This window comes from Adiantum capillus-veneris, chromosome 3 (assembly GCF_014529385.1).
Source record: "Adiantum capillus-veneris isolate H3 chromosome 3, ASM1452938v2, whole genome shotgun sequence".
NCBI lineage: Eukaryota > Viridiplantae > Streptophyta > Polypodiopsida > Polypodiales > Pteridaceae > Adiantum > Adiantum capillus-veneris.
The window spans coordinates 98,813,268-98,839,869 of record NC_140933.1 but is presented as its reverse complement, the minus strand read 5'-3'; the positions used below and the strand labels follow the sequence as shown (position 1 = coordinate 98,839,869).

Below are 26,602 nucleotides of genomic sequence, written 5' to 3'. Positions count from 1 at the left end.
AAAACTGCGGTTTTTGGAATCTGGCACACTTCTGTCAGTTATGACAATGGAGTTGTAGCTCAAGACTTTTTGGTCATGCCTGTTGGAACTATGGAGGGTAATTTCCTTCATAATAGCCTTACCCAAGGTAACATAAATTGTGCTCTTACTTGTCACATGGACCATGTGAACCCAATCCTATGGCTCCAAAACGAATTAAATATCACGGAAAGAAAAAAATCACGGAATGCTACACACCCGCTCCAGAGCTAGTTGGGGTATCGAAGAAAGAACGATTTGTCCCACCTAGCTCAAGAACAGGGAAGTCAAATGATGCTTCTTGCTCTTCATGTAGTTCCTATATGGAAATAGAAGCTTTGAAACAACCTCCACCCACCATTGTACATATCCATACAAACAAGGAAGAGTTTGCACCTCCCGTAGTAAGTTCACCATCTACAACAACGTTGCAAATAAAATCATGGGAGAGTACCTTACCACCCTTGAAACTAGATGATACGCATAGGGTGGTAAAAAACTATTGGTTAAATCCTTCACCCATAACAACTTGGAACAATTGGTTTCAAAAGGTGACGACATCTTTCCAAAAGTTATGGTCTACCCAAGGAAGGGGGGAGTGTTTGTTGACATCTATCATTCACTTGCTTCCCACTCAATCTTCCTCCCTGACCTCTCAATCTCTAATCCTAGGGAATGTATATATAAAGCCTTATACTCACAAAAACAAGATAAAAAAGTAAAAGAGCAAGAGCCACCAAACAATAATGTGGAAACTTACAAGTTCTATACATAACACAAAATCATAAAAACACATTATGCACAAGAACACGACCCTTGTAATATTTGCACTCTAACCATCATCTATCTGTGAGATATGGCTAGTATGCTAGAGTTATCCACTCCTGCCTTGGGTGAGAGATACCCTCATTAATTTTCACAAGTGTTTCACATGGTCTTTCTGGTGCTTGCCTGTGAATGGAATTTGGTAGGTACGCTAGTATGTGAGAGGAATTTGAGGAGTTAGAATGGCTGATACGTCTCTTGACCACGACTGATCCATACTTAGTAGAGAGCGTTTCTTCCATTGCACATGCCTATCCTTTTAAGATTACTATAGGTGTCTAGTGACCTTCTTAGTAAACATTGGTGCCTCTGATAAAGAAGAAGATTTACATGATTACACGGATGGCACATATGGTCTCACGGATGATGACTTTGTTTTTGTCGACGACAAGGATAGGGGTGTAGCCTTATGGTTCCCCCCCAATCTCTACAATATCCTATTCCCTTGAATCTCTAAGGGGAGTGCAAATAATTAGGTTAGGGTTCCTTATGTTTTTTAATTGTGTTCAATAAGTGTTGGTACCTTTTTCCACTGATGTGCCTCTGGAAGATGGATGTTTGGTGGTGACTATTGTGCAGTTTGTGACTACATAAGGATGCCTTTGAAGGACAACGACAATGGATGTTTACATGTTACAACGAATGTTCTACATTATATCAGGTGTACTACTTCTTTTATCTATGCTTCCACATTGCCAATTTAGATGCTATAATTTTTTCAAACTTCTAGTACCTTGTTCTTCTCTTTGAGTTTGTTCTATTAGTTGGCTTTAATTAAATATCAGGACCTTAAGCTAAACTAAGCCACTTTGATGAATTTAATTCCTAAATAGTCTATTAATTGTGTAACTTTAGTAATGTTTTAGGTTATGAGGATATAGTTCTCTCTAGTTTATTCCACCTAAGTATGACTTGTGTTCTGGAAGACCATGTCTTAAGCTGGTATTTGAGACCTCGAGTCTCACGGATAGTTTATAATCAAGTTGGTATTTGAGACCTTGAGTCTCCAAGCTGCTGCTGGTATTTGAGACCTCGAGTCCGCCTACTTATAGCAACTATGACAACAACAAAAAAGAAAACAAAAAAAAGAGAAAAAGAAAAGAGAAAGCAAATAGCACAAACTTCCTTGTATTTTATGTGGAAGACCCCGACGAGCATTCCTAGGGTTAACTACTCTTTAGTCGACATTTTTTAATTAACGTTGGTCAATCTAGTACTTACTTTAGCCTTAGCTCTTGTGTACTTCTCTTAGAGTCAAGCTAATAGACCCTAACTCAATTGCATTTTCTCTACACTTTTTCTAGTTGGCAATGGTACAATTCATGAATTTGTTTTTGCATTTCCTAGAATATCATGTATGCATCTCACTTATTACACACATGTACATGCTGCCTTTGAGCTTTCACAATGTTGTTTTTCTTCTAACATAGTTACTTCTATCGTGGATCCCGATGCTGCATTGTTATATTCCAAGGATGGAATCTACATCAGGAAAAGGGGGCATGTTAACCACTGGCGTCCACTTCTAGTAGTCATGGGCCGTACTTCTAGTAGTCATGGGCCGGGCTTGTCGGTCCAATAGGAAAAGGGTAAGGGATGATGGGGGGACTCTACGTCCCCCCTTTTTTTGCGTTGAACGGTTCTTTGCGGTCTGTCTTCTGGCGATTACTGGCTTTCTTAAAGATTTGATTAATAACGTCTTTGGCATTCATGTCAAATCTATATGATAATTTTTATGCTTTAATCCAAAATTGCATTGTTTTTGTCAGTTTTTTATTCATTGTTTTTTTCCTGTCTCGTTTGAGATTTTGCTCCCCGTACAGAGGAGACTTTGCCGGATTTTTCCCGCAATTCGACCATATGCACTCTTGGCACATTTGAATGCTTACAGCCAGTGATTCTGTAGCATTTTTTCTTGAGCTTCTACTCCTATTTTAAGAGAAGCTCTGCCAAAATTCTCCTATCAATTTTTGCCATAAATCTTTGGTCATTTTTTACTTGAGTTATGGGTGCTAGTAGTGCTTCAAAAAGGAAAGAATACTACATAAATAAATTTAATGGCACAAGCTTTATGATTTGGAAGCAATGTATACTTGATGTCTCTATCAACAAGGGATTGACAACACCATTGAAAGAGTGTAGAGAGCAATCTTAAACTGATGATAGGGGGCAAATTTGGATACCCATGCTATGATCACGATTAGATTACATCTTAACGAGACCATATTCTTCACGACTATAAACAAGACTATAGCACGAGATCTTTGGGACTCTCTATGTGCATCTTGGGATGTAAAAAGTTCTTCTAACAAAGTTTTCTTGATGAAGAAACTTATGCGCTTGAATATGAAAGAAGGTAGCAATGTTGGTGTACACTTAAATGAATGAAATAGCATCTTTTCTTAGCTGCCATTAAAAGTGGTTAATTTTGATGATGAAATGCAAGCCATTTTCTTTCTATTCCTTGGACTTCTTCTTGGGATACATTCAATATTGCAATTAGTAACTCCACATCAAGTGGTAAATTGAAGTTTAGTGATGTTACTAGTGCATTGCTCACTGGGGAGATTAGACGCCAATCTCTCGATAGTGGTGGGCATGGAGATGCATATATGACAAGTGGCCATAATTGCCATAGGCAAAGAGGTGGATGTAGTCACAGCCATGATCATTCACAAGATCGTAAGAATCTCCACAATTGTAGCAAGAGTCAAGGCCATGACTTGAGAAATGCTGTCATTGCAGTAAGAAAGTCCATTTGAAGAAATATTTCTGTGTTTTATAGCATGAAAAGGGCAGCTCTATTGTGAATTCTAAAGCTCCAAAGATTGAATCTCCACCTCCAGAGGTTGTTCTTCACGTGCAGCAGCTATCATATGTTCTTGTTTTGACTTTTGATTTGAGTCTAGCTGCGTGATTGGCTCTTGATGAGTGCTATGTGCAAAATTGGATCATTGATTCAAGTGCCAGTTTTTATGTTACTCCCCATAGGGAATGATTCTCCACATATACTCCTATGCATGGTTCAATCAAGCTTGGAGATTCCCATTACCTTGATATATGCAGTATGGGAGATGTCAAGTTATGCATGAAAAATGGCATTGAATTTATGCTTTCCTGAGCCAACCATGTTCCTAAAGTGACCAAGAGTTTCGTGTCAACTAGTTAGCTTGATGCTCTAGGCTATACTACTAATTTTGGCAATGATACTTGGATGGTGCCTAAAGAAAATTTGGTTGTCATAAAAGTTCACAAATATGTCTCATTGTACTCTTTATATGTCTCTTCAGTCAAAGAGAGTTCTATCTATGTAGCCGAGCAGCCTTCTACTGAGTTGTGGCATAGCCGGCTAGGCCATATGAGCTAGAAAGGAATGAAAATCCTTCAACGTTTGGGCTACTTACTTGTGTTAAATTATTCTAATTTCAATTTATGTGAGCATTGCATCTATGGTAAGCAAAATAGGCAAACTTCCTCGCCATTACATTGAGAGTTGGGAAACCCTCTAGATTTGATTCATATTTATGTGGGCCTATTCCACACAAATATATAGGGGGAGCACTATATTTCTTGACATTCATTGATGACTCTACTCAAAAGGTCTGGGTCTACCTCTTGAAGGGGAAAGACAAAGTGTTTACTACATTCCAAATTTATTTAGCCATGGTTGAGAACCAATTTGGTAGAAAGCTAAAAGCTTTTTGAACTGACAATGGTGAAGAGTACGTCTCCACAGAGTTCAAGAATTATTTTACCAAAGAGGGATTTGGTGATAGTTTAGTACGTTGTACATACCTGCTAGAATGAGATTTCTCAGTGCATGAATCACACAATTCAAGAAAGAGTCACAGCCATGTTATCTATGGCAAATTTACCTCCTGAGTTTTGGAGGGAGGCTATTGTAATATGTGTACACATCATCAATAGATCACCTAGTACTTTGTTGAATTTCAAGATTTTATAGGAGATATAGACCGGAAACAAGCCAAGTTATGATAGATTACGTGTGTTTGGTGTGAAGCATTCTCACACATTTCCAAAGAACTTTGTGAGAATCTAGATCCCAAGTCACACAATTGCATCTTCATTGGTTATGGTGCAGATGGAGAGATGGAATATCGTCTCTGGCACTTGAAATCTAAAAAGGTTAATTGTAGCTCACAAGTGATATTTAATGAGTCTAAAATGCATAGAAAGCCTGTTAAAGATGCTAAATATCGAAAAGTCAAATTTGAGGATGTAGCCTTCACAAATTAGGGAAAACCAACTCATCTACTAGTGAAGTTCCTACCACTAGTAGTGCTCCAGAGAGAGCAGAATCCAGCAGTCAGGTAGTGAGAAGATCTATGCTTGTATCTCAAGCACCTGAGCGTTTTGAGCCAGGATTGGGCTATGTGTTAGTCACTGTTTGCGATGAGACCACTTGTTACAAAGAAACTATTCAAATGGAAGATATCATGAAGTGGGAGTGAGCTATGCAATCTAAGTATAATTCAATTGTTAAAAATGAGACATGGGGACTTGGTTGAATTTCTAGAATGCAAGCACGCTTTACCTTGCAAATGGGTTTACAAGAATAAGTTTACATCTGATGATCCTAAGCCTAAGTATAAGGCTAGATTGGTTGCTAAGGGATTCAAGTAGCAAAAGGGAGTTGATTTTGATGAAGTCTTCTCATTAGTGGTGAAGATGACTATATTGTGTATAGTGCTTGGCCTAGTAGCCATAGAGGACATGGAGCTTGTCCAAACTGGATGTGAAGACAAATTTTCTTCACGGGGATCTAGAAGAGGATGTTTACATGAAGCAACCTGAAGGTTTGGAGAATCCTAGCAGGAAGGAGCTTGTATGCAAACTCAAGATAGAACTTTATGGCTTAAAGTAGGGTTCTAGGCAATGGTATAAACAATTTGACGCTTTGATGCGGTCCCAAGGTTTTAGAAAAAGTTAAGAGGATAATTGCTTGTATATAAAGAAACTTAGTGATGGATTTTTGGTTATTCTCATTTTATATGTAGATGACATGTTCATTCCAGGAAAGTCCACTGAGGAGATTGCCAAACTGAAGCAAACATTGAGAAAAAACTTTGCTCTAAAAGATTTGGGCAAAAAACATCATTTTCTTGGTATGCATATCAAGAGAGATAGGAAAGAGGCATTCTTGAGTTATCTCAGGAATCCTATATCCACAAAATCTTGTAATGTTTCAATATGGAGGGGGGAAGGTAGTGAGTACCTTACTACCATCATATTTGAAACTTAGCAGGAAGATTCTCCCAGTTCAGATGCTGAGACAGAAGAAATGGCACATGTGCCATACTCTTTGGCTGTATAGACAGTTTTATGTATGCTATGGTAGCTACAAGGCTAGACATTGCATTTGCAGTGGGAGTAGTTAGTCAGTATATGGCTAATCCTGGCAAGCAACATTAGATAACGGTGAAACACATCCTCAGAAACTTGAAGGGTATAGCAAAAAATTAAATTTTCATCCTTAAGCATGCAAATATGCATACTTGATTCCTAAATAATAATAATCCATCTTTAATAGAATAGTCTTTCAAGTGTCTTTTTTGAATTTGAGCTTGGACCTCTTGCATTAAGGGGACAAATTGGTCATCAATTTAGAGGGTGCTTTGAACCTCTCTGGTAGGGTGGAATGGAAAAGTGAGCTGGCGAGGGCCACAACCCATTGGCTTAGAGAAGTAGTAGCTTGGTTTTCCCTACCTGGTCTATATTTGATCTCAAAATTGAATTCTTGTAAAATTTCAACCCATCACCTTTGTCGCATATTGAGATTTGGCTGGGTGAAAATCCACTTCAGACTTTGTGGTTGATAACAAGCTCAAAAATTTGACCTAAAAGATAGTGTCGCCACTTCATGAGGGTTTGAACCATAGCTAGTAACTCAAGTTTATGGGTAGGATAATTCTTCTATGGATATTGAGTTGTCGGAATTCTTAAGCTATGGATGAACTTCTTATTGTAGGATTCCACCTATACCTTTTATGAAAGCATCCACTATCACCTCAAAGGTTTTCTCAAAATCTAGAAGTTTGAGAACATGTTCATTGGCCAAGATCTCTTTTAGTTTATTGAAGATTGCATCTCTCTTATTAGACTAGATAAAGGATTCCTCCTTCTTGGTGAGTTCAGTGAGACGACCTATGATGAGTGCATACTTTTTTGATATTCTACACCATACAATGAGGCCAAAAAATCCCCAAACTTTTGAAACAATCTTGGGAATGGACCCGATTGTCATAGAGTTGGGCTTTTCGGAGAATTTCCAAGACATGGTGTACATGTAGTTCATGATATTCTTTGGTCCTTGAATATACAAGAATGCCTTCAAAGAAGACTATAACAAAATCATCTAGCTCTATCCTAAAAATGTCAATCAAGAGATGATTAAATGTGGTAGGGGCATTAGTCAGGCCAAAAGGCATGACGGTAAACTCATAAAGCCCCAAACCTCGTATTGAAAAATGTTTTAGGAATATCCTCCTTTTTTATTTCAACTTGATAGTAGCCTGATTTGAGATCAATCTTGGAGAAATATTTGGCACCACCTAGTCAATCAAGTAGCTTGTTGAGGCAAGGCAATGGATACTTATTCTTGATCTAATCCTCTAAAATCTTTGCAAAGTTTCAACGTCCCATCCTTCTTCTTTTGGAAGAGTATAAGAGCACCCCAAGGAGAGACACTAGGTTTGATAAAGCCTTGTTTTAAAAGATGTGTTAGTTGGTTCTTCATTCTATGGATTTAGAAAGTGACATCTTGTAGGGGGCCCTTGCTATTGGCTGGGCGCTCGAAATGAGCTCAATCGCATGCAGTAGCTCTCTAGGCGGGGGAAGATTTTTCAACTCCTCTGAAAAAATGTCTTGATATTAGTTTAGCCATTCAAGCTCTAATCCTTTTAATTTTGTTTTTGGTTTATTGAGCCTTATAACATAGATTGATAGTCCTTTATTTAATTCTTTAGCTAAACAACTGGCTTTGACCACCTTCAAGGGATATTTTCTCGCTCTGCCTTGTATTAATACTTGTTTGCCCTTTGAATTTGCAAAAGAGATGGTCCCTTCATTGCAATGGATGTTTGCTTTTTTTTTTTTTTGCTCAGCTAGTCCATCCCTAGAATTCCTTCAAATCAGCCCATCTTTAGGATTCTAAATCTTTGTTGGGTTGAGTGGCCTTCTAATTGAAAGGATAGATGTACCACCTATTCATATGTCAAGATGGTGGACCCGTTTTCTAGAGAAACTTGTAATTTACAGCCCATGGGTTGGGAAGTGACTTGCAATCTCTTCATAGTGTTAGGTGATAAAAATGAATGTGAACTACAAAATCAACAAGAAAGGAAAGGGATTTACCTTCATTCTCTCCCTTAGTCTTGAGAATGGAGAATTGTTGATTCCGGCCAGTGGGATCCAAGGAAGCATAGATATTGGCTTATTCTTCTATCTCATCCTTTATTGAAATGAAGTTCATTGTTGATGTTCGAGGTGGGTTGATGGTTGTCTTTTTGACCACAAAAATTAGTAGTAGGAGGAGATCTTGCTTGTTTTGGAATTTTTCCTCTTGTTCCAAGATTTTGAAAATGTCCCCCTTGATTGGGATGTTTCAGAAAGTTAACATGTGTGGCCAAAAGAATGGGGCTATCCCCTTTGGTCATTTGGCCTTCTTATGGCTAAATTCTAGGGATTTGTACACTGAATTTGCCTCCCAATTTGAGTGACTGGAAGAGCATTCACACAAACAAAATGCTGTGGAGGTTGGCACTGGGTAGTTGGTTTCTATAAAAATGGCACTCTGGTTGCTTGATAGGGCTGAGTAGGGTGCTTCCTATTTGCTGTGGTACCTCCCTTAAAAATTCTCTTTATCTTTGACTTGGCCCGGATTAGAGCCTCCACCAATGAGGTAGGTCAAAGGGACTCTACTTCAGGAGCCAAATCTTTTCCGAGCCCAATGATGAAGTGACATAGCTTTTATTCCTCAGTATCATAAGAGGAGCTTATCATGAAAGTAAGATGAACATGTCATAATAAGATTCAATAGACTTAGCGAAAAGTTCTCGCTTTCTATTTTCTGTGGTATCTCCCTTAAAAATTCTCTTTATCTTTGACTTGGCCCGGATTAGAGCATCCGCCAATGAGGTAGGTCAAAGGGACTCTACTTCGGGACCCAAATCTTTTTCGAGCCCAATGATGAAGTGACTTAGCTTTTATTCCTCAGTCTCATAAGAGGATCTTATCATGAAAGTAAGATGAACTTGTCATAATAAGATTCAATAGACTTGTTCCCCTTCAACCAAATTGGCAGCTTGACTCGGAATTACGCCAGATAAAATGGGACCACTGACTGAGGCAATTCTAGCGCAATTCGGAAAAGATGTTGCCATTACACCTGTCATAGGCAAACTTTGTTTGCATTGTCAGGGGTATTTGAGGCACGAGAACTTCTATATCATGCCTTTGGAGGGGCGTGATGTCTGTTTGGGAATCCCTTGGTTCCACAAGAACAATGTGGTGGTCGACCCACAGGGCAAGAAAAGCTTCTTAATAACCTTTACCCATAAGAAAATTGGTCATTTTGAACCTCCAAGCATAAAATTTACTTGTTTAGCTTCTTGCTAACAATTTGATTAAGTCCCATCATTGTTGGTGGACGATATGTTTTAAACACTTCAACATGTCTCTGAGCAACCTGCTAAAAATAGTTAGCTATCACTTGTAACCGCAATATGCAAACATACACCTATTTCACTGTACTAAATAGTACCCATGAACATTGTAGCCAAAAAAATCTCTCTACACTACCAAAGTGTAGATTTGCAAAATCTTGAACCTTCGCATTTCTACATATAAATACATTGTAACTCCAAAATGAGGGCCAAAACATACACAAACCTGAGATGCACAATCTCCAAAAAGAAGCACCTCAATTGGACATTGTTTGACAATGGCTTCAAGAAAACCTAACATGGATTCTTTTGTTACTCTTGCTTGCTTCTCCAAGCTCTTCAGACACAACTAGGCTCTGATACCATATTAAGAGAGAGAGAGAGAGAGAGAGAGAGAGAGAGAGAGAGCGAGAGAGAGAGAGAGAAGGAGAGAGCTTAAGCTCTTGCAAGCACACACACACACCACACACATAGATAGACGCAAAACCTTGTAAATCTTCTTCTTTCTCAACTCAAGATAAGTGGTCTACAAAGCATAAAAAGGGAAAAGTACAACATAAGGGAAAACTATACAACTATATGTGTGAATCGCTAATGAGTGACATAGATAGATAAGTGTGTAAGCACTCTGGTAACTAGACCAAGTTGATGTCCAGATGTAGTATTACTGGCAAAGAATGCATTGTGACGTGTTTTTGAGGAATAATGCGATCCCCTCCAAAGAATTTTAGAAGTGTTATTTTATGATTTTGGGACCCTTAGATGTAATGAAAGCAAGCTTGTACAAAATGTACAAAGGCGGTGTGCGTGCCAGTATTCTTTACGCATGTGGGCCAGTTGTGCCCGGGGTGCATAATTTTGCTATTTTGGTAAATAAAAGTGTCAAGGATTCAAGGAGTGAGTAAGTGCTTAAAAAATATGAAGAAAAATAGAAGTTTTATCATCTTGGGGTCGTGAGCGAGGAGGAGTCTTCAGCTATGAAGAGGGAAGTTCCTGTTGTTGCAGCATGCATGAAGGGTGGGGGTTTTGATGTAGGGGTGCCCCTCTTGCCTTGCGATAGCCTGCTGTGGTGAGTTCAGAGTGTGTCTCTCCTCAATGGGCTGATGAAAGTGGGTGCTTAGATTTGTATATTTACCTCTCTTCATCTTGGTTTAAGGTATGGCAGCTATGTTGTGTGTAGTTCCCCGTGGTGTAGCTAGTTGAGGGTAGACTATGTGTTGCAATTCCTTGCTTGTACATATGAAAAAGGGCAAGGTTTTTCCTAATTTTTACATTAATTTTTTTGAAATTTTATTTTGAACTTTGTATGTTTTCAAATTGGGCTTGTTTTGGATGGGTTTTTGTCAAACTATGTGTGTAGATGGGAGCGCCAATGGAGTCTTTACTAGCAAATGGAAGGGTGTTTGAAAAGACTATAAGGCATTCCATCATCCAACTTGGTAAGCATAGCAAATTCACTAACACAAATCATATGGACATCCATATCATCAAGATTTATGAAGCAAAGAACCTCTTTCAATATCCTCAAAACTTCCTTTAAAATTCTCTCTTGCTTGACATTAGAGCTTGCAACAACAAGTAGCTCACTAAACAAGTCACTAATAGATATACCATCATCAAAGGGTGTAACATCATGCATAAATGTAAGATGAAAATTAACATTAAAATCATCTAAACTAGTACTCTCAACCTCAACATGGGACTCTGTAGAACCTTGAGCAACACAACCATTCACATGATGAGCAACCAGAGGTATATCATCAAACAAGTCATAAGTGCAAACATCATCTTCAGAGATCATAGTCTTATGCATATCCATAGGATCCATATCAACCTTGGTAGGATGAAAACTAGAAACTTGAAGCTCAATACAAGATTCCATAAGTTCATTTTCAATGCAACCATCTATTGCATAACGGGAGTCCATAGACATCTCATTAAAAACACATACATTGAGACAAAGTTTGCATCCATTGCAACATTGATATCATGAGAGTCTTCTAAAACATGACACACATCAAATTTAGCAATCTCATGCTCAAGAGAAGAGTCCAAGGAGTTCAAAGCTTGAGCTTCAATTCTAGCATATGCTTCCACAATCTCACTTTCCATACCATCATCATCATCAAACAAACTGCATGTAGACACATAGTCTCCATCCATTTGCATATCATTCTCATGAGTGAACTTTAAGTCAACCCCAATATCAGCCACATTAGCATGTACATCTTGAAGACAAGAACCCAAAGAAGCATTTTCATTTTTATTGTACATATCAACCATATGCATGGCATCATCTTCCACATGCTTGCATGCTACCTCACTCTCATGCATCACCACTTTCTCATTAAATCCCATCTCAAGCTTCCACAATGCATAATCTACCATAGGATTACCTAGTTGAGCTTCTTTATACTAAAAAATCACAATTAAAATTTGCATAACCTCATCTATTTTTCATGTGCTACCAAACACAATGTCTTCTTTATCCCAATCCCATACATATAAGTACTCATCCATATGATTCACTTATCCACTTGCAAGTCCTTTGGTAAAATCCAAGAGAGCATATTTTATCTTTTTTCAACTACCACGTGACTCATACATATAATCATCCATAACATACTTTTGAAGTACCTGCAAGAAGTCAAGTTGACTGTATTGGCAAGCCAACATAAAGAGGAAACATTCCTTATGGTCATCTTTTTGTCCAAATACATTCTCATAAGCTTCTAAGTACCTCCTCAAGTGATCAAAATACTGAAAAATAATCTTGGAACCAAAAATGGAGAAGGACTAAAGTTGATTCCCAAGTGGACACCAACCTCGTAATCAAAGCATCAAAACACTACTCTCCCCTCCTTTGTGGGGACACTAGTTCATGTGAAGGATTGGGGGTGTGGCCTCTACAACACCTCAAACCACCACAAAGAAAAGAGGATGAAGAGAATAGCTCTCCCAAGATAATATGGGATGATCTTCACTCACAAATCTCATCAACCACACACACACTCAACCCCGACTAGCCCTGACTAGCTCTACATTGCTACAACTCCCACTATACTTGGATCCACTAAAGGAAGCAAAGGGATTAAAAAATTTAAAGAAAAAGATTGAGAAAAAATAGTGGAAATCTTTGCATTTTTGGCTTATAAAACCAAGGGCCTCACTTCTTTTTAAACACCCTTCCATGTGCTAGTAAAGACTCCATAGGAGAAAGTGCTCTTTTGTGGTTCGACATGCAAGGATACTTTGGATGTCTTAACTGTACTAATTATGGTTCGGAACATAGAAGGTTTGATGGATAGATTTTAGATCACTGTTTATATGAATTGAAGCACGAAAATTTTGTCTTGGATTCAATGCAATCTTATGTGATATATGTTTGATATCATGAGCATATGGGTTTTTTCTTCTTTGGAAAAGGATTTTCGTAAGTTATGTGTATGGTTATTGGATACAACATGGAAGTGGATGGTGAGAGAATCTATGTTTTGTTGGCTCTCATCTTATGTTTTGGTGCTTTTGTAGCATGCAAAGTGGAGGGGATCTAGAAGATGCTACAATATGTACATGAAACACTTGAAAGTGTTCCATGCTTGTTGGGGGAACAATATGTGACGTGTTTTTGAGGAATTATGTGATCCTCTCCAAAGACTTTTAGGAGTGTTATTTTATTATTTTGGGACCCTAAGATGTAAATAAAGCAAGATTGTACAACATGTACAAAGGTGGGTGTGTGCCAACCATCTCTACGCATGTGGGCCAGTTGTGTACGATGCATAATTTTGCTATTTTTTTACATAGAAGTGTGGAGGCTTCAAGGAGTGAGTAAGTGATTTGAAATATGAAGGAAAATGGAATTTTATTAGCACAAGGTCATGAGTGAGGAGGAGTCTTTAGCTATGAAGAGGGAAGCTCATGTTGCTGCAGCCTGCATGAAGGGTGGGAGTTTTGATGTAGGGGTGCCCCTCTTGCCTTGCAAGAGACTGCAGTAATGAGTTGAGAGTGTGTTTCTCCTCAATGGGATGATGAAAGTGGGTGCTTATCTCTGCATATTGACCTCTCTTCATCTTGGTTTATGTGTAGTTCTCGGTGGTGCAACTAGTTGAGGGTAGACTATGCACTACAATTTCTTACTTGTACATATGAAAAATGGTAAGGTTTTCCCCAAATTTTCCATCAATTTTTTTGAATTTTTTGCTGAAATTTGTGTGTTTTGAATTTGGCCTTGATTTGAATGGGTTTGGTCAAACTATGTGTATATATGTGAGTGTCTATGGAGTCTTTACTAGCACATGGAAGGGCGTTTAAAAAGAAGTGAGGCCCTTGGTTTTATAAGAAAAAGTGAATATATTTCCATTTTGTTCCTCACTTTTTTGTTTAAAATTTATTTTTTTGCTTCCTTCAGTGCTTTCAAGTATAGCGAGAGTTGTAGCAATGTAGAGGGAAGCTAGTCAGGGCTAGTCGGGATTGAGTGTGTATGAGGTTGATGAGAGTTGTGATCGGAGATCAGTCCATATTATCTTGAGAGAGTTATTATCTTCATCATCCTTTCTTTGTGGTGGTTTGAGGTGTTGTAGAGACTAGTCTCCCAATCCTTCACGACATATCCACCAAGGCACACCAATGATGATGATTTTTGGTGATAGTCACCTAGGAGTAGTTCATGCTGAGCTTGACATCTCAACATGACTAGGCTTCAAAAATTTTGAATTTTTTGAAATATGTAAAAATACCTCTTCACCTACCATAAAAGTGACTTGATGATGTTTCTCACACATACTTCTTGTATCTATCATGTGATTGTCAAACATTGTGATAAGAAATCATGTTTCTCACATCAATATACTTCTTGTTTCTATCATGTGCTTGTCAAAACATTGTGATAAGAAATCTTCAATATATCCATATGATCTTGGATAAAGTCCTTAACTGTTGAATTTTTTATGTAGCCAGCCCCATCGTAATTGGTTACCTAGGTTAAAACTTTTACATAAGCATGAATGGGCTAAATTGAGAAGTAGCATGCTTTGCACCATTATAAGTGAATTCCAAAATAAGAAAATATTCTTCCCAATTTGATTGATTTTTGCTGGCATATGATTATAGCATATCCTCTAGCACTGGTTAACTTTCTCAATTTGACCATCCATCTGTGGATGATCTGTAGTACTAAGATTAAGGTGTGTTTCCAACTATTTAAAGAAAACCATCCACAAGTGACTATTACACTTGAGATCATGGTCAATGACAATATTGCTAGGCAACCCATAAAATCTATAATTATTTTGTTGGGAGAAGAGGGGGAGATCGACCGCTTAGAATATTCAACACAAGCTTTCAAGCCATCACCATCAAACTGTCCATCTCTTCTTCCAATTTCCAAGCACACACACTCACCTAGACTATGACACACACACACACACACACAGTAAACATAGAATTGACATAGACATGCTTGTAAGAGAGTGTAAGAGATGTGTAAGAGATGGAGACTACATTAGAGAGTACACAACAAATTAACCATAGCTTAAGAGAGTAGAGAAGAGAATCTGCAAGAGAAAGGCCTAAATCTATCCCCAAACTCCATGGCACCTCTCTTGTGGAGTTGGTATTTAATATATTATTTTGAGTTTAAGGTGCCAAAAATTGAGGCCCCTCTTTTACAACCACTTCACTTTTGTAAATGAGTGAAGCTCATTAGTTCTTGCATGACGCATAAGGGGAGTTCCCACTACAACTATTTACAGAGCCATAGTGGCTTATTGAAATGATGTTCTAAGATATTGTGCAAATATAAAGTGGCCAAGAGTAGTTGCTGTCGCCTCTTCATCAACTCCCCGCATTCCACTCTACAAAATCATCATCAACTCAATTAGTAAAATAAATAGACAACACATAATTAACCATTACGCCCAGCTATCCCAATTGCAGCTAACCACTACAACAGGAGGGTGCCCCAGTCTCATAACATCCCTCCCACCAGGGATAGCAACTGTCCTCAGTTGCTCAATAGAGAAATCAACTAGACCGTGAGTGATGGAAAGTGTGGAGAAGGTCGGGAAAGCTGTGAAAAAACTTTTCAGGTATCCATTTGGCATCCTCTCTAGGGTGGCCTTTGAAAGTCAAAAGGTAACGGTTATAAACCATTCTAGTGCGTGTAGTGGTGGTGTCATGGTCAACTATTTTGTCACGGATGAGTTTCTCTTCTTGGTCTACAAGTGAAGGTGGGTCTTCATAAATGTGGTGTGTAGGTAGGGGTCCTCGGAATGGGCGTAAAAGACTAATGTGAAAGGCATTGTGAATGTGCCAATGTGCAGGTAGGTCTAAACGAAAAGAAACATCGTTAATGACAACTGAAATTTTGAAAGGTCCATAAAAACGAGGAGCAAGCTTAACAAAGACATTAGTATCAACACTTTTGATCCGTCGTTTTTCGATGCGAAGTAAAACATGATCACCTTGTTTGAATTGGTGTGCCTTGCGGTGCTTGTTAGCATTCTTGGTATAAAGTTCTTGTGAGTGTTTAATGGCAGAATGCACACTTGCAAAAATATCATGAAAGTCAGTAGTGAAATCATCAGTGGTAGGCACAACATTAGAAAGACATGAAGCAGGAGCAGGAAGTGAGTGACCATATACAATTTCAAAAGGAGATTTACCCGTGGCAGTGTGAGTGGTGTTATTGTATGCAAATTGCAAAATATGTATGTAATCATCCCATTTCTTAGGTTGAGAAGAAACATAAGCCTTTAACAAGTCAATAATAGTGCGATTGGTGACTTCGGTTTGACCATTGGATTCAGGATGGAATGCAGAAGTGAAGTCAAGTGTAGTACCAAGATTTTCAAATACAGTAGTCCAAAAAGCACTACAAAATTTTGAGTCTCGATCAGAAATAATCACTTTAGGCAAACCATGATGTGGAAAAACAGTCTTCAGAAACAAAAGTGCAGCTTGATGTGCTGTGAGTGTTTTCTTACATGGAACAAAGTATGCTTGTTTAGAGAAACGATCAATAATAGTCCATATCATGTCATGTTTGTGTGTTGTGAGTGGGAAACCAGTAACAAAATCCATGGAAATATGTTTCCAAGGTCTTTCAGGAATGGGGAGAGGGTGTAAAAGTCCCAATTTCTTACTTGTAGCTACTTTGATTTTTTGACAAATCAAACAAGTTGACACATACTGCTTAACATCCATTCTCATAGCAGGCCAATAGAAATCACGACATAAATTTTGAAAAGTTGCAGCAAATCCTCTATGTCCAGCATAAGGTGGTTTATGCAATTATTCAATAATTAATGTACGAAAAGATTTAGTCACACACAATTTTTGTTTGAAATAAAGGAAGTTTTCTTGAATAGTGTATTCGAGAAATGTGTGTACAGAATTATCAAGCATGTGCAACCATGTCGTTTTGAAGTCATCATCATGTGCATAAGTGTCAGGCATAGTGTCAAAGGAAGTTCCCGTAATGGTTGATAGATGATTAAGTGAGGGTCGTCTACTCAAAGCATCACCTACAACGTTTTCTTTACCAGGTTGGTATTGAATGTTGGGCTGGAAACTTTGAATAAAAGCAGCCCACTTAATATGTCTATCATCTATTAAGGGCTGAGAAAGTAAATATTTGATACTTTGTTGATCAGTTTTAATGATCAAGTCAGTACCCATTACATAGTGTTTCCAAATTTTCAATGCATGTACCACAGCAGTTAACTCTTTATCATAAGTACTGAACTTTGTTTCAGACGGTTTGAATTTACGACTTTTGAAAGCAATTGGATGTTTATCTTGCATAAGGACTGCACCGATACCTTTCCCACTGGCATCAGTGACTACCACAAAGAATGGTCTTTCAAAATCAGGCAATTGCAATACAGGTGCATTAGTCAAAGCATGTTTAAGTGCATTAAATGAGCTTTCTTGCAAATCAGTCCATTCATAAGGCATGTTTTTCTTCAACAAGAGAGTCAAATAATGTGCTTTGTAAGCAAAATTACGAGCAAATTTCCTGTAATAGCTACAAAGACCAATAAAAGATCATAGCTCATGCAAGTTTTTGGGTCTAGGCCAGGATTGAATGGCTTCAATTTTCTTTGGATCAACATGTATTCCCTTACCCGATACAATGTGTCCCAAATATTCAATTTCAGATTGGAAAAATGAACTCTTTTCAGGATTCAAATACAAGTGATTTTGTGCAAGCAGATCAAATACACGTGTTAAATGTTGCTTATGCTCTTCTTCAGATTTACTGAATACCAAAATGTCATCAAAAAATACAATCACAAAATCTTGATGGTCAATGAAAATTCGATTCATCATGCGTGTGAATGTAGCTGGTGCATTTGTCAAACCAGATGGCATGACAAGAAATTCATAGTGTCCAGTTTGTGTTCTGAAAGCAGTTTTGTAGACATCATGTTCAAACATTTTGACTTGGTGATACCCTGATTTAAGGTCAATTTTGCTAAAGATGTTTGCCCCTTTTAGTTTGTCTAGTAGGTCATCCACTCTAGGAATAGGAAATCTATTCTTAATGGTGATCTTGTTTAAAGCCCTGTAGTCGATACACATACGAAAGGTTCCATTTTTCTTCTTAACAAGAAGTAATGGAGCTCCGTATGGTGAACTACTGGGTCGGATTAGGCCTCGATCAAGTAAATCAGTGATTTGATTTTGTATTTCCCTGTGTGCGGTAGGATTTACACGATAAGGTGCTCTACAAGGAGGTTCACTACCCGGTATGATGTCAATTTTGTGGTCTTCGGGGCGTGATGGTGGAATTCCAGGTGGTAGATCATGCATGAAACAATCTTTAAATTGTGAGAGAAATTCATCGTGTGTGGAATTACGTAAAATTTTAGTTTTAGCAAAAATTTGATTTACCAATACTAGATATGTTTTCCCCTGTTTTCGAATTGCTCGTTTGGCTTGAGTGTGAGAGAGGAGTGGAAATTTTTGATGTGCCAATGTTGCTTGGATGGAGAAAGTTTTATTATTATGAGTGAGAGACATTGTACGTGTTTTATAATTAATCAACGGGTCAAATTCATGACGAAATGGCATTCCCAAAATCATATCAAGACCATGCAATGGTGCTACCAAAAATGTACGTGCTTGTGTGAATTCACCAATGCAAACTTCAACAGTGACTTGAGTTTTACAATTAAAACGTTGATTATTAAAAACAGTTTTGACCTTATGAGGTGATGAAATTTCAGAGAGTGATAGTTGCTGTGCCAATCTTGTGGAAATGAAATCATGGTTACTACCATCATCTAGCAAAATGGTGACATTTTCACCCTTAACAGTGCCTTGCACTTTAAACAAAGTGTGAGGAGATATAGGAGTACCTGAGGATGGGTTGTCATCGTTATCATAATCAGGATCATATCCCTCACCGTAGTTAACTTCCACTTCGTTGTCCTTAGGTATAGCATCTTCGATGAGGTTAAGAGTAGCTCCGTTGAGGCGGTTTTTTTGAAGGGTTTTTTATTTGAATTTATGTTGACTCCATTGGAATGGCCATTGGATTGACCATTGCCCTTAGCATGACCATTTGGGCACTTATCTGCATAGTGACCATACTGAAAGCATTTAAAACACTTCACCTTTTTGTTACCATTAGAATTTGGTGGAGAACGCTGGTTGGAAGGATGTTGGTTGCCTCGTTGCTGAGTGTTGTTGTGGTTGTTGCTCGTGTGAGGTTGAGCAGTGGTAGGAGGATTGTCAAATCTTCGTCTTTTGAAAAAGGTACGGCTTTGGTGTTTGCTTTTGTCAAAGTTAGGAGAGAAAGGAGGTCTCTTGTTGCGGTTAGTGTTAGCACGTTGATCAGTGTGAGAGGAATGCCCACCTTTCTTCTTTTCTGCGTTGAGAGCCAAATTAATGGCCTTTGACAGAGAATCTGGTTCGAACATATCTACCTCAGCACTAATTTGTAGTGCCAAGCCTGATATGTACTTTCGCTTCAATTTCTTGCAACTAACATGTTCAATAGCTTGCAATTGAATTAGACAATTCCAAAAACGGTCAGTGTAACCCTGTACATCTTCATTTCGACCCGTGTTGTTTGGTTGCGTTCCACCACAATGCAACGCTGCTAGTGAGATGATTTGATGCACACTTTACCATTTCACGTTCGGGAAAGTCTTCATCATGAAAATAGTCATCTAGTTGACTAACCCATGCTAAAACTGTGCTAGCATCTTTAGTGCCATCAAAATCTTTGAAAGTGAAGGCTTTTCTGCTAATTTTGTTTTTCTTGGGTGCCGGTGCAGATTCAGTGCGTGCAGAATGCAATAATTTATCTTCAAGTTCTTGCCTTCGCATGCATTCATATGTGAGTGACTGCTGCAAATTTTGAAGTTGCTTTGCAATCGTGGGTGCATGAGGAAGGTGTGCCATGATTGCGTGCTTTTTTTTTTAATAATAAATAAATACTTAAATGGTAATGTTTAAAAAGGCTATTTGGTGATATTCACAGATGCAATATGCGGAATAAAATAAAATAAATAACAGAAATGTAATGTACTTAGCTGAGAAAGAGCGGTGGCATCCAATCCGGAATGGCGATGTGCTAGGAAATTGTCAGAGAGGAGACGGTCCGACGGTGTGTTTGCGAGTCGGTTGAATTCGTGGCGCCCGATCTCTCGTACCCCCAAAGCAGAAAGCAGTAGGCAGTCGCAAGATTTTTCCGCAAGTTATTCAGGTGACCTGCTCCTTGGCGAATGATTGTCGGCTTAATTGTGATAGTCGTTTTACCACTCTATCAATTTTGTTCTTTGAAAGCTCGACGAAAAACAAAAATTTTCACCGATGCCGATTAGTTTTTGCCGGTTTGAAGCGGAAATTTCTACCGTTCCGGAGCGGAACAATTTTTGGCCGGTGCCAATTGAGTTTGTTGCCGTCAACAACTGGCGGATGGTGAGATTCGTCAAGGGTCAAGAATATCGAGAGCAAGAATGGGTGATTGGGCTCTTAGCAAAAGAGGGCTTTTAAAGTTAAAATTGAACGGTCAATTGACAAGGCTAAGTTTAAAGCTAACTTTTTTTAAAACTTTTTGCATGGATTTTGAAGCAGACAGCTAGCGAGCAGAGAGAAGAAGACAGGGCTTCTGGAAATTCTATCATGGTGAGCTGTGTGGTGATTTCCAGCATGTGGTGAAGAAGAGAGATTTTACCAGCAGCCCGGGGCTAAACTTTTGAGTGTGTTCACATGGGTTTTCATGCAAGTCGACAAGATAAGCCTTTTGTGTGCAGGAGTTCGTTCACACGGCTTTCAACTCAAAAATTTAGCTCGAGGGAAAATTGAACTAACTGCAGGTCTAGGAGTCAGCGGCTTGTAACTATTCGAGATGCAAAATTTTTCGAATGATTTAGCTCGAGAATTCCTCCAAGTCCTTCTTTTCTCATCTGGCTTGACTATCTCGAGCTCGCTTTTTGAGTTAATTGCTTACGAGAATTGAAAATAATCCCGAATAGCTCCTTCGAAATCCTTTTACTTGCTTTGTCGATCCTTTAAAAATCCCTTCCTTCGTTCCGCAATTCTCTTCTTCTTGCCTTCTTGGCCGTAGTTTGCCAATTCCCGACAAAAATTAACCGGTGCTTGAATTTTTTTTTTCCGAGAAAAAGATCCTTCTATTAGTTAATGAAAGCTGCCCATAGGGCTACATCCACCTCTGCAAGAGAGGGCTACAACAAGCATGATGGGGAGACTCTCCCAATGAAAAAACAGCATATATACAATGGGGCTAAATCAAGAGATGGGAGGAGGGAAAAGCCACACAGGTGGACAGTAGTGCCATCTGAGCACCCCCTGGACCATGGAGTAAAATGGCCCAGGGCGCCAGAGTCAAAGGAAAGCCTCGCGGCGCTCCCGCATGCGGTCGGAGCTGCCCTGTAGTCCCTCAAGCTGTCCTCTGAGAGTATGGATCAGCTCTAGCCAAAAGTCACGAACAGTCTCTGTTGGTGGTACAAGGCGAGCCTCAAAGATGCGAAAACAACGGGCCCGCCAGATGAACCAGAGAGCTAGGCCGCTGATCAGCTCCCAACACTCCGCTCTCTCACTGCTCCACTCCTGTGGAGTAAGGTCTGTAGCAGGCTGGAGTGTAGGTCGACCCCCCTGTATCACTATCATCCTGCTGGTGGAAGATAGCTCAAACTAAAGTGCCGGGCCCGTGAGGGTGGACCAAGCCGCCCCCCCCCCCCCCAAGTGTACTGTCGAGCCGTGGAGAGGGCAGGCATCAGCCGAAGAACTCGTAGCCACACCTGCTGGGCCGAGGGACAGTCCCAAAGACAGTGTCGCTGGCTCTCCACCAACTGGTCACAGGCTGTACATGCGGCCGAGAGACCACTATGTACAAGCCAGCTTCCTACTGCTGTGGCTCTGTGTGCAACCAACCACTGGAACAAGGTGACGCGCCTCGGCTGTCTGGAGTCCCACAGCCTCTACCAAAAAGCTGCCAAGAACTCAATTGTGAGACCCTCCTCCTGCCAATGACGTGCTGCAGCGGGGCGGGCCTCTCTCTGTGCTGCAAGTATATGACGTCCAAGCCGAACAGTGTACTGAAAGAAAGGGACTCTTGGGCGGTCTGCAGAAGAGAATGGGTCCCTCCACAGCCACTCACCAGGATCCCACTGTACTCGTGCCGGTGGACAACACTCCCAAGCCCATAGCCTCCAGTGTCCTATCTCAAGAGCTGCTGGGACAGGGTCTATGACGCAAGTCCTCCCACAGATGCCCACAACTCGGATCCTCTGAAAACAACACTCTGATACGTGCGGGGCCTCTACTGCAACTCTCTGTAATCGTCCCCCACCCTGAAGCTCGAAGAACAGGGCTGGGACAGTCTCTGAGCAAGCCCTGACTGAAATGAGAACCTCCAGGCGTGTGAAGGCTCCCATCCACCGGGGTGCTACTGGCTCGAGAGGCGTGAGCCAATCAGCTGGAACTGACTCTGAGATGTCCTGACACATGCTCTGAACCCCTCTCATGCCCTGTAGCTGGACAACCTGCACCTCCTCTGACAAACCTGTGAACTCTAGCTAGTCACCTAGAGAGCGCGCTGGACCTGCTGCCATGGGACCCCAAGACGAGGGGCTGTCGTAGGCGCTCCTCCGTGCACGTCGGATGTCGCTGCTCTAGGCCACGCCGCAATAGCTCCCAAGAACGAAGCAGACTCACAGCAAATCGGTCCTCCAGTCTCCTGCTCAAACCAACTCGGCGCAACTCTGTAAAGATCCATCTGGTCGAAGGTTGCCAAGGGCCTCCTGACTGAGGCACCCTGGCACGAAGCCTCTTCAACAAGAACTCCTTCCAGGGCTCCTCGCCTGGAAGAAGTCCTCTGAAGACGAACTTCCCAAGAAGGGCTCTGCTCTGCTGTGCTGGATCAATGATCCCAAGCCCTCCCTGAGAACAAGGAAGTGTGATGACCGACCAAGCCACCTTGGCTCGGGCAATCTGAGTGTCGCAACCTGACCAAAGGAAGTTCCTGATCAGCCTCTCTACCTGGCTGATGCAAGAACTCGAGAAGATCCAGCAAGAAGTGATGTACCACATAGTTGCCAACAACACCTGGTTGGCAACTACTACTCTACCAGCCAGCAAAAGTCGTGCTGAGCTCCAATGTAACAGCTTTCTCCTGATGGATAAGAGAAGAGGAGCAATCTGCTGCTCGGGGGACAAATCCAAACCAACCTGACAACCCAAGTACCGAACTGCAGTCCCTGGAGGAATCCACCTGAAACCCTCTCCTGGAATCCAATCTGGCACAGGAGCACTACCAACTGAGAAAGCCACTGTCTTTCTCCAGTTGAGATCTATGCGCCCGATGCACAGCAGAAGGTCTCCAAAGCCTGCCCACATCTGTGTAAATTGGCCTCCTGGCCCTCTAAGTACAAGGCTGAGTCGTCGGCAAACTCAGTGTCCAGAAGCTCATCTCCCCGTATAGGGAGTGCTAAGCCCCTCAAACCAACCTGCTGTGACACCAAAAATCTGCTCATCGCCTCCGCATAGAACAGAAAGAGAAAGGGGGCAAGAGGACAACCCTGTCTGACCGATCGTGTGAGCATGAAGCGCTCACCTCTACCTCCTGCCAAACGCACCTGACTGTGAGCCTGTCTGTACAAAGCTGACACCCCTCTGATCCAAGCCTCTGAGAAGCCCATCCTACGTAGCGTGCCCTCTAGAAAGTCCCAATCAACTCTGTCGTATGCCTTCTCAAAATCGAGAAGAAGAATCACAAGGTCCTCCCCATGGAGCCGTGCAAGGGCAGAAGCCTCCCAAAAAGTGAAGATGTTGTCAAGCATACTGCGTTCCTTGACAAAACCTGTCTGAGTCCCATGTATAAGGCTCTCCAAAAGTGGCTGAATCCTCAAACTCAGAGCCTTGGCAAGATATTTGTAGGATGAGTTGAGAATGGTGATGGGGCGCCACTATCGAATCTCATCCAAGGAGCCACCCTCCTTTGGAATGAGGTAAATCAGGCCCTCACTCATGCTATCCGGCATCACTCCTGTGTGCAGAATGTACTAAAAGGCACTACAAAGATCTGGGCCAAGCAGGTCCCAGTACTCCAAGAAGAAGCTGAAAGTCAGCCCATCCTCACTTGGACAGCTACCATGAGGGAGGGCCCTAAGAGCCGTGTGCAGCTCCTCAAGCTGAAGGTAACTCAAGCCTCTGCCACATCTCCTCAGTCACAAGATAAGGCATCTGTGCCCAAACCTGCTCCCTGCATGCATCCTGTCTCTCTGACTCGGGCTCAACTGACAGTAGCTCACTGTAAAAGTCAGTAGCAACTGCACGCATATCCTCTGGCTCACAAACCACTGACCCATCGGGTCTCCTCAACTGATTGACCTTGGCATGCGAGTGCCGAGGTCCCACTGTCTCAAAAAAAACACCTGTCACTCTGTCACCCACCTAAGTCCACTGAGATGCCTGTCGGTGAAAGGCAAACTCATGGCGCCACTCCTCTGTGCAAGCAAGCTCCTGTCGAGCCTGCTGTAACTGCTCCTCCAACCATGGACTGTCTGGATGCTGCTCCTACATCCTCTGTAGTGAAGCAATGCCTCGTCTGAGACGCCGATCCTCCTCTCTCGCTGCAGCCCGTCGAGCCAGAGACTCCTGGAGAAAGAAGTGGCTAAGCTGAGCTAGGCCTGAGGCCACTCTGTCTGCAGGTGGAGCCTGGCTGTCCATGCCCTCTGTCCATAGAGCCTCGACCCTCTCTCTGAGTGCTGAGTCCAACAAGACCCGCTCTAGGATGCGAAGCATCGTGCTCCCACTCCTCTGCTTGTCTGCCACTGTGAGGATCACTGGTGCATGGTCCGAGAAGGATGTCCCTGCCAGGATGCCCACTGATCCCCCCAAGTCACTGAAGTGGTCACTAGTGTAGAAGCGATCTATGCGCGATAGATTCACTCCTCCCACTCTGCGGTCCGATCTAGAGAAGACAAGACTCTCTGGAGGCCTCACAAAGCTAGAATGCTGCCATGTATCCAAGACCCTCAACGTCATACAAAACCTCTCCCAAGCTGCTAACTCGACTCCATGCAAAGTAGCATGGCTGCCTCCGATCCTGTCAGAAGGGTCCTCCAACATGTTGAAGTCCCCTCCTACACACCACTGGTCAACCTGTGGCAAAGACTCAACAATCTGTGACCAAAACTCTGCACGAGCACTCGCCACATTGGGCGCATAGATGTTCAGGAAACCCACAAGGCTACCTTGAACCTGCATAGTAATCCACTGAGCCCTGCCTGGTACAATAATCCCTCTGCCCACAATGGCCTGCTGTAATGAGTCCGCAATGGTCATACATACCCCACCCTGGATGCCTCCAGGTCCAAAAGCAGCTGACCAAAAGGTATCATAGCGTCCACGCAAAATCTGACCACATCGCCGAATGCGGCTCTCAGACAAATGGTGCTCCTGAAGCATAAGGAGATCAATCTCTCCTCCCACAAGGCAACGCTGAAGCTCCTGACACAATCGGCCCCGCTGTCGTTGAAACTGGGGCCCACCTAGTCCCTGCACGTTCCACGAGACGATCCTCATGGGGAGCGAGAGAGAACAGATGCTGCCGCAGCAGCAAGACGAGCTATCTTCGAAGCAGGCTTGGATGGGGAGTAATCCGCATCCGAGCGTCCTCTAGATAGGCGAGACTGCAGTGAGTGCCTGGTCCAAGCCCAAGTAGAGCGAGCCGTGCGTAAGCAACCTCCTCTGTCCAGGAGTCCTCTGCTGGGACGAGTGCCGAGAACCTTGCAGATGACACAAGTCGCCTGCAAGCGTTCTACCTCTGTGGCAAGGCTCGCCTGCTCTGCCGGCGTAAGAGCAAGTCGAATGGTGGGCTCAGCGGGGTCGGGCGAGACCGGTGCTTGAAATTAAGAGATGTACATACTGATTCTGTTGCCGATGATAGCCAATTTTTTGATTAATTCGTCGATTAAGCTTCCAAATTATGACCGAACAGATTTGACTTGCAAATTCAATAATTTGTAAAATCGGGTTTGTCGAATCGAGAAGTTCCCTCCTTGAAATTGAAATCTAATGCCGATTCAATCGAGCCTGTTCGCTCTGATACCACTGTTGGGAGAAGAGGGGGAGATCGACCGCTTAGAATATTCAACACAAGCTTTCAAGCCATCACCATCAAACTGTCCATCTCTTCTTCCAATTTCCAAGGACACACACTCACCTAAACTATGACACACACACACACAGTAAACATAGAATTGACATAGACATGCTTGTAAGAGAGTGTAAGAGATGTGTAAGAGATGGAGACTACATTAGAGAGTACACAACAAATTAACCATAGCTTAAGAGAGTAGAGAAGAGAATCTGCAAGAGAAAGGCCTAAATCTAGCCCCAAACTCCACTGCACCTCTCTTGTGGAGTTGGTATTTAATATATTATTTTGAGTTTAAGGTGCCAAAAATTGAGGCCCCTCTTTTACAACCACTTCACTTTTGTAAATGTGAAGCTCATTAGTTCTTGCATGACCCATAAGGGGAGTTCCCACTACAACTATTTACAGAGCCATAGTGGCTTATTGAAATGATGTT

General features: G+C 41.4%; 1 protein-coding gene across 1 annotated transcript; it reads right to left on the bottom strand.

The window, feature by feature from the left end:
- Positions 1 to 10,911: 10,911 nt before the first annotated feature.
- Positions 10,912 to 11,915, bottom strand: LOC147461377 (uncharacterized). Its single transcript, XM_086505419.1, has 2 exons — positions 11,544 to 11,915; positions 10,912 to 11,466 (listed from the first exon to the last, which is right to left on the bottom strand). The coding sequence occupies exons 1-2, from the start codon at positions 11,913 to 11,915 to the stop codon at positions 10,912 to 10,914; spliced, it is 927 nt and encodes a 308-aa protein (XP_086361545.1).
- Positions 11,916 to 26,602: the final 14,687 nt, after the last annotated feature.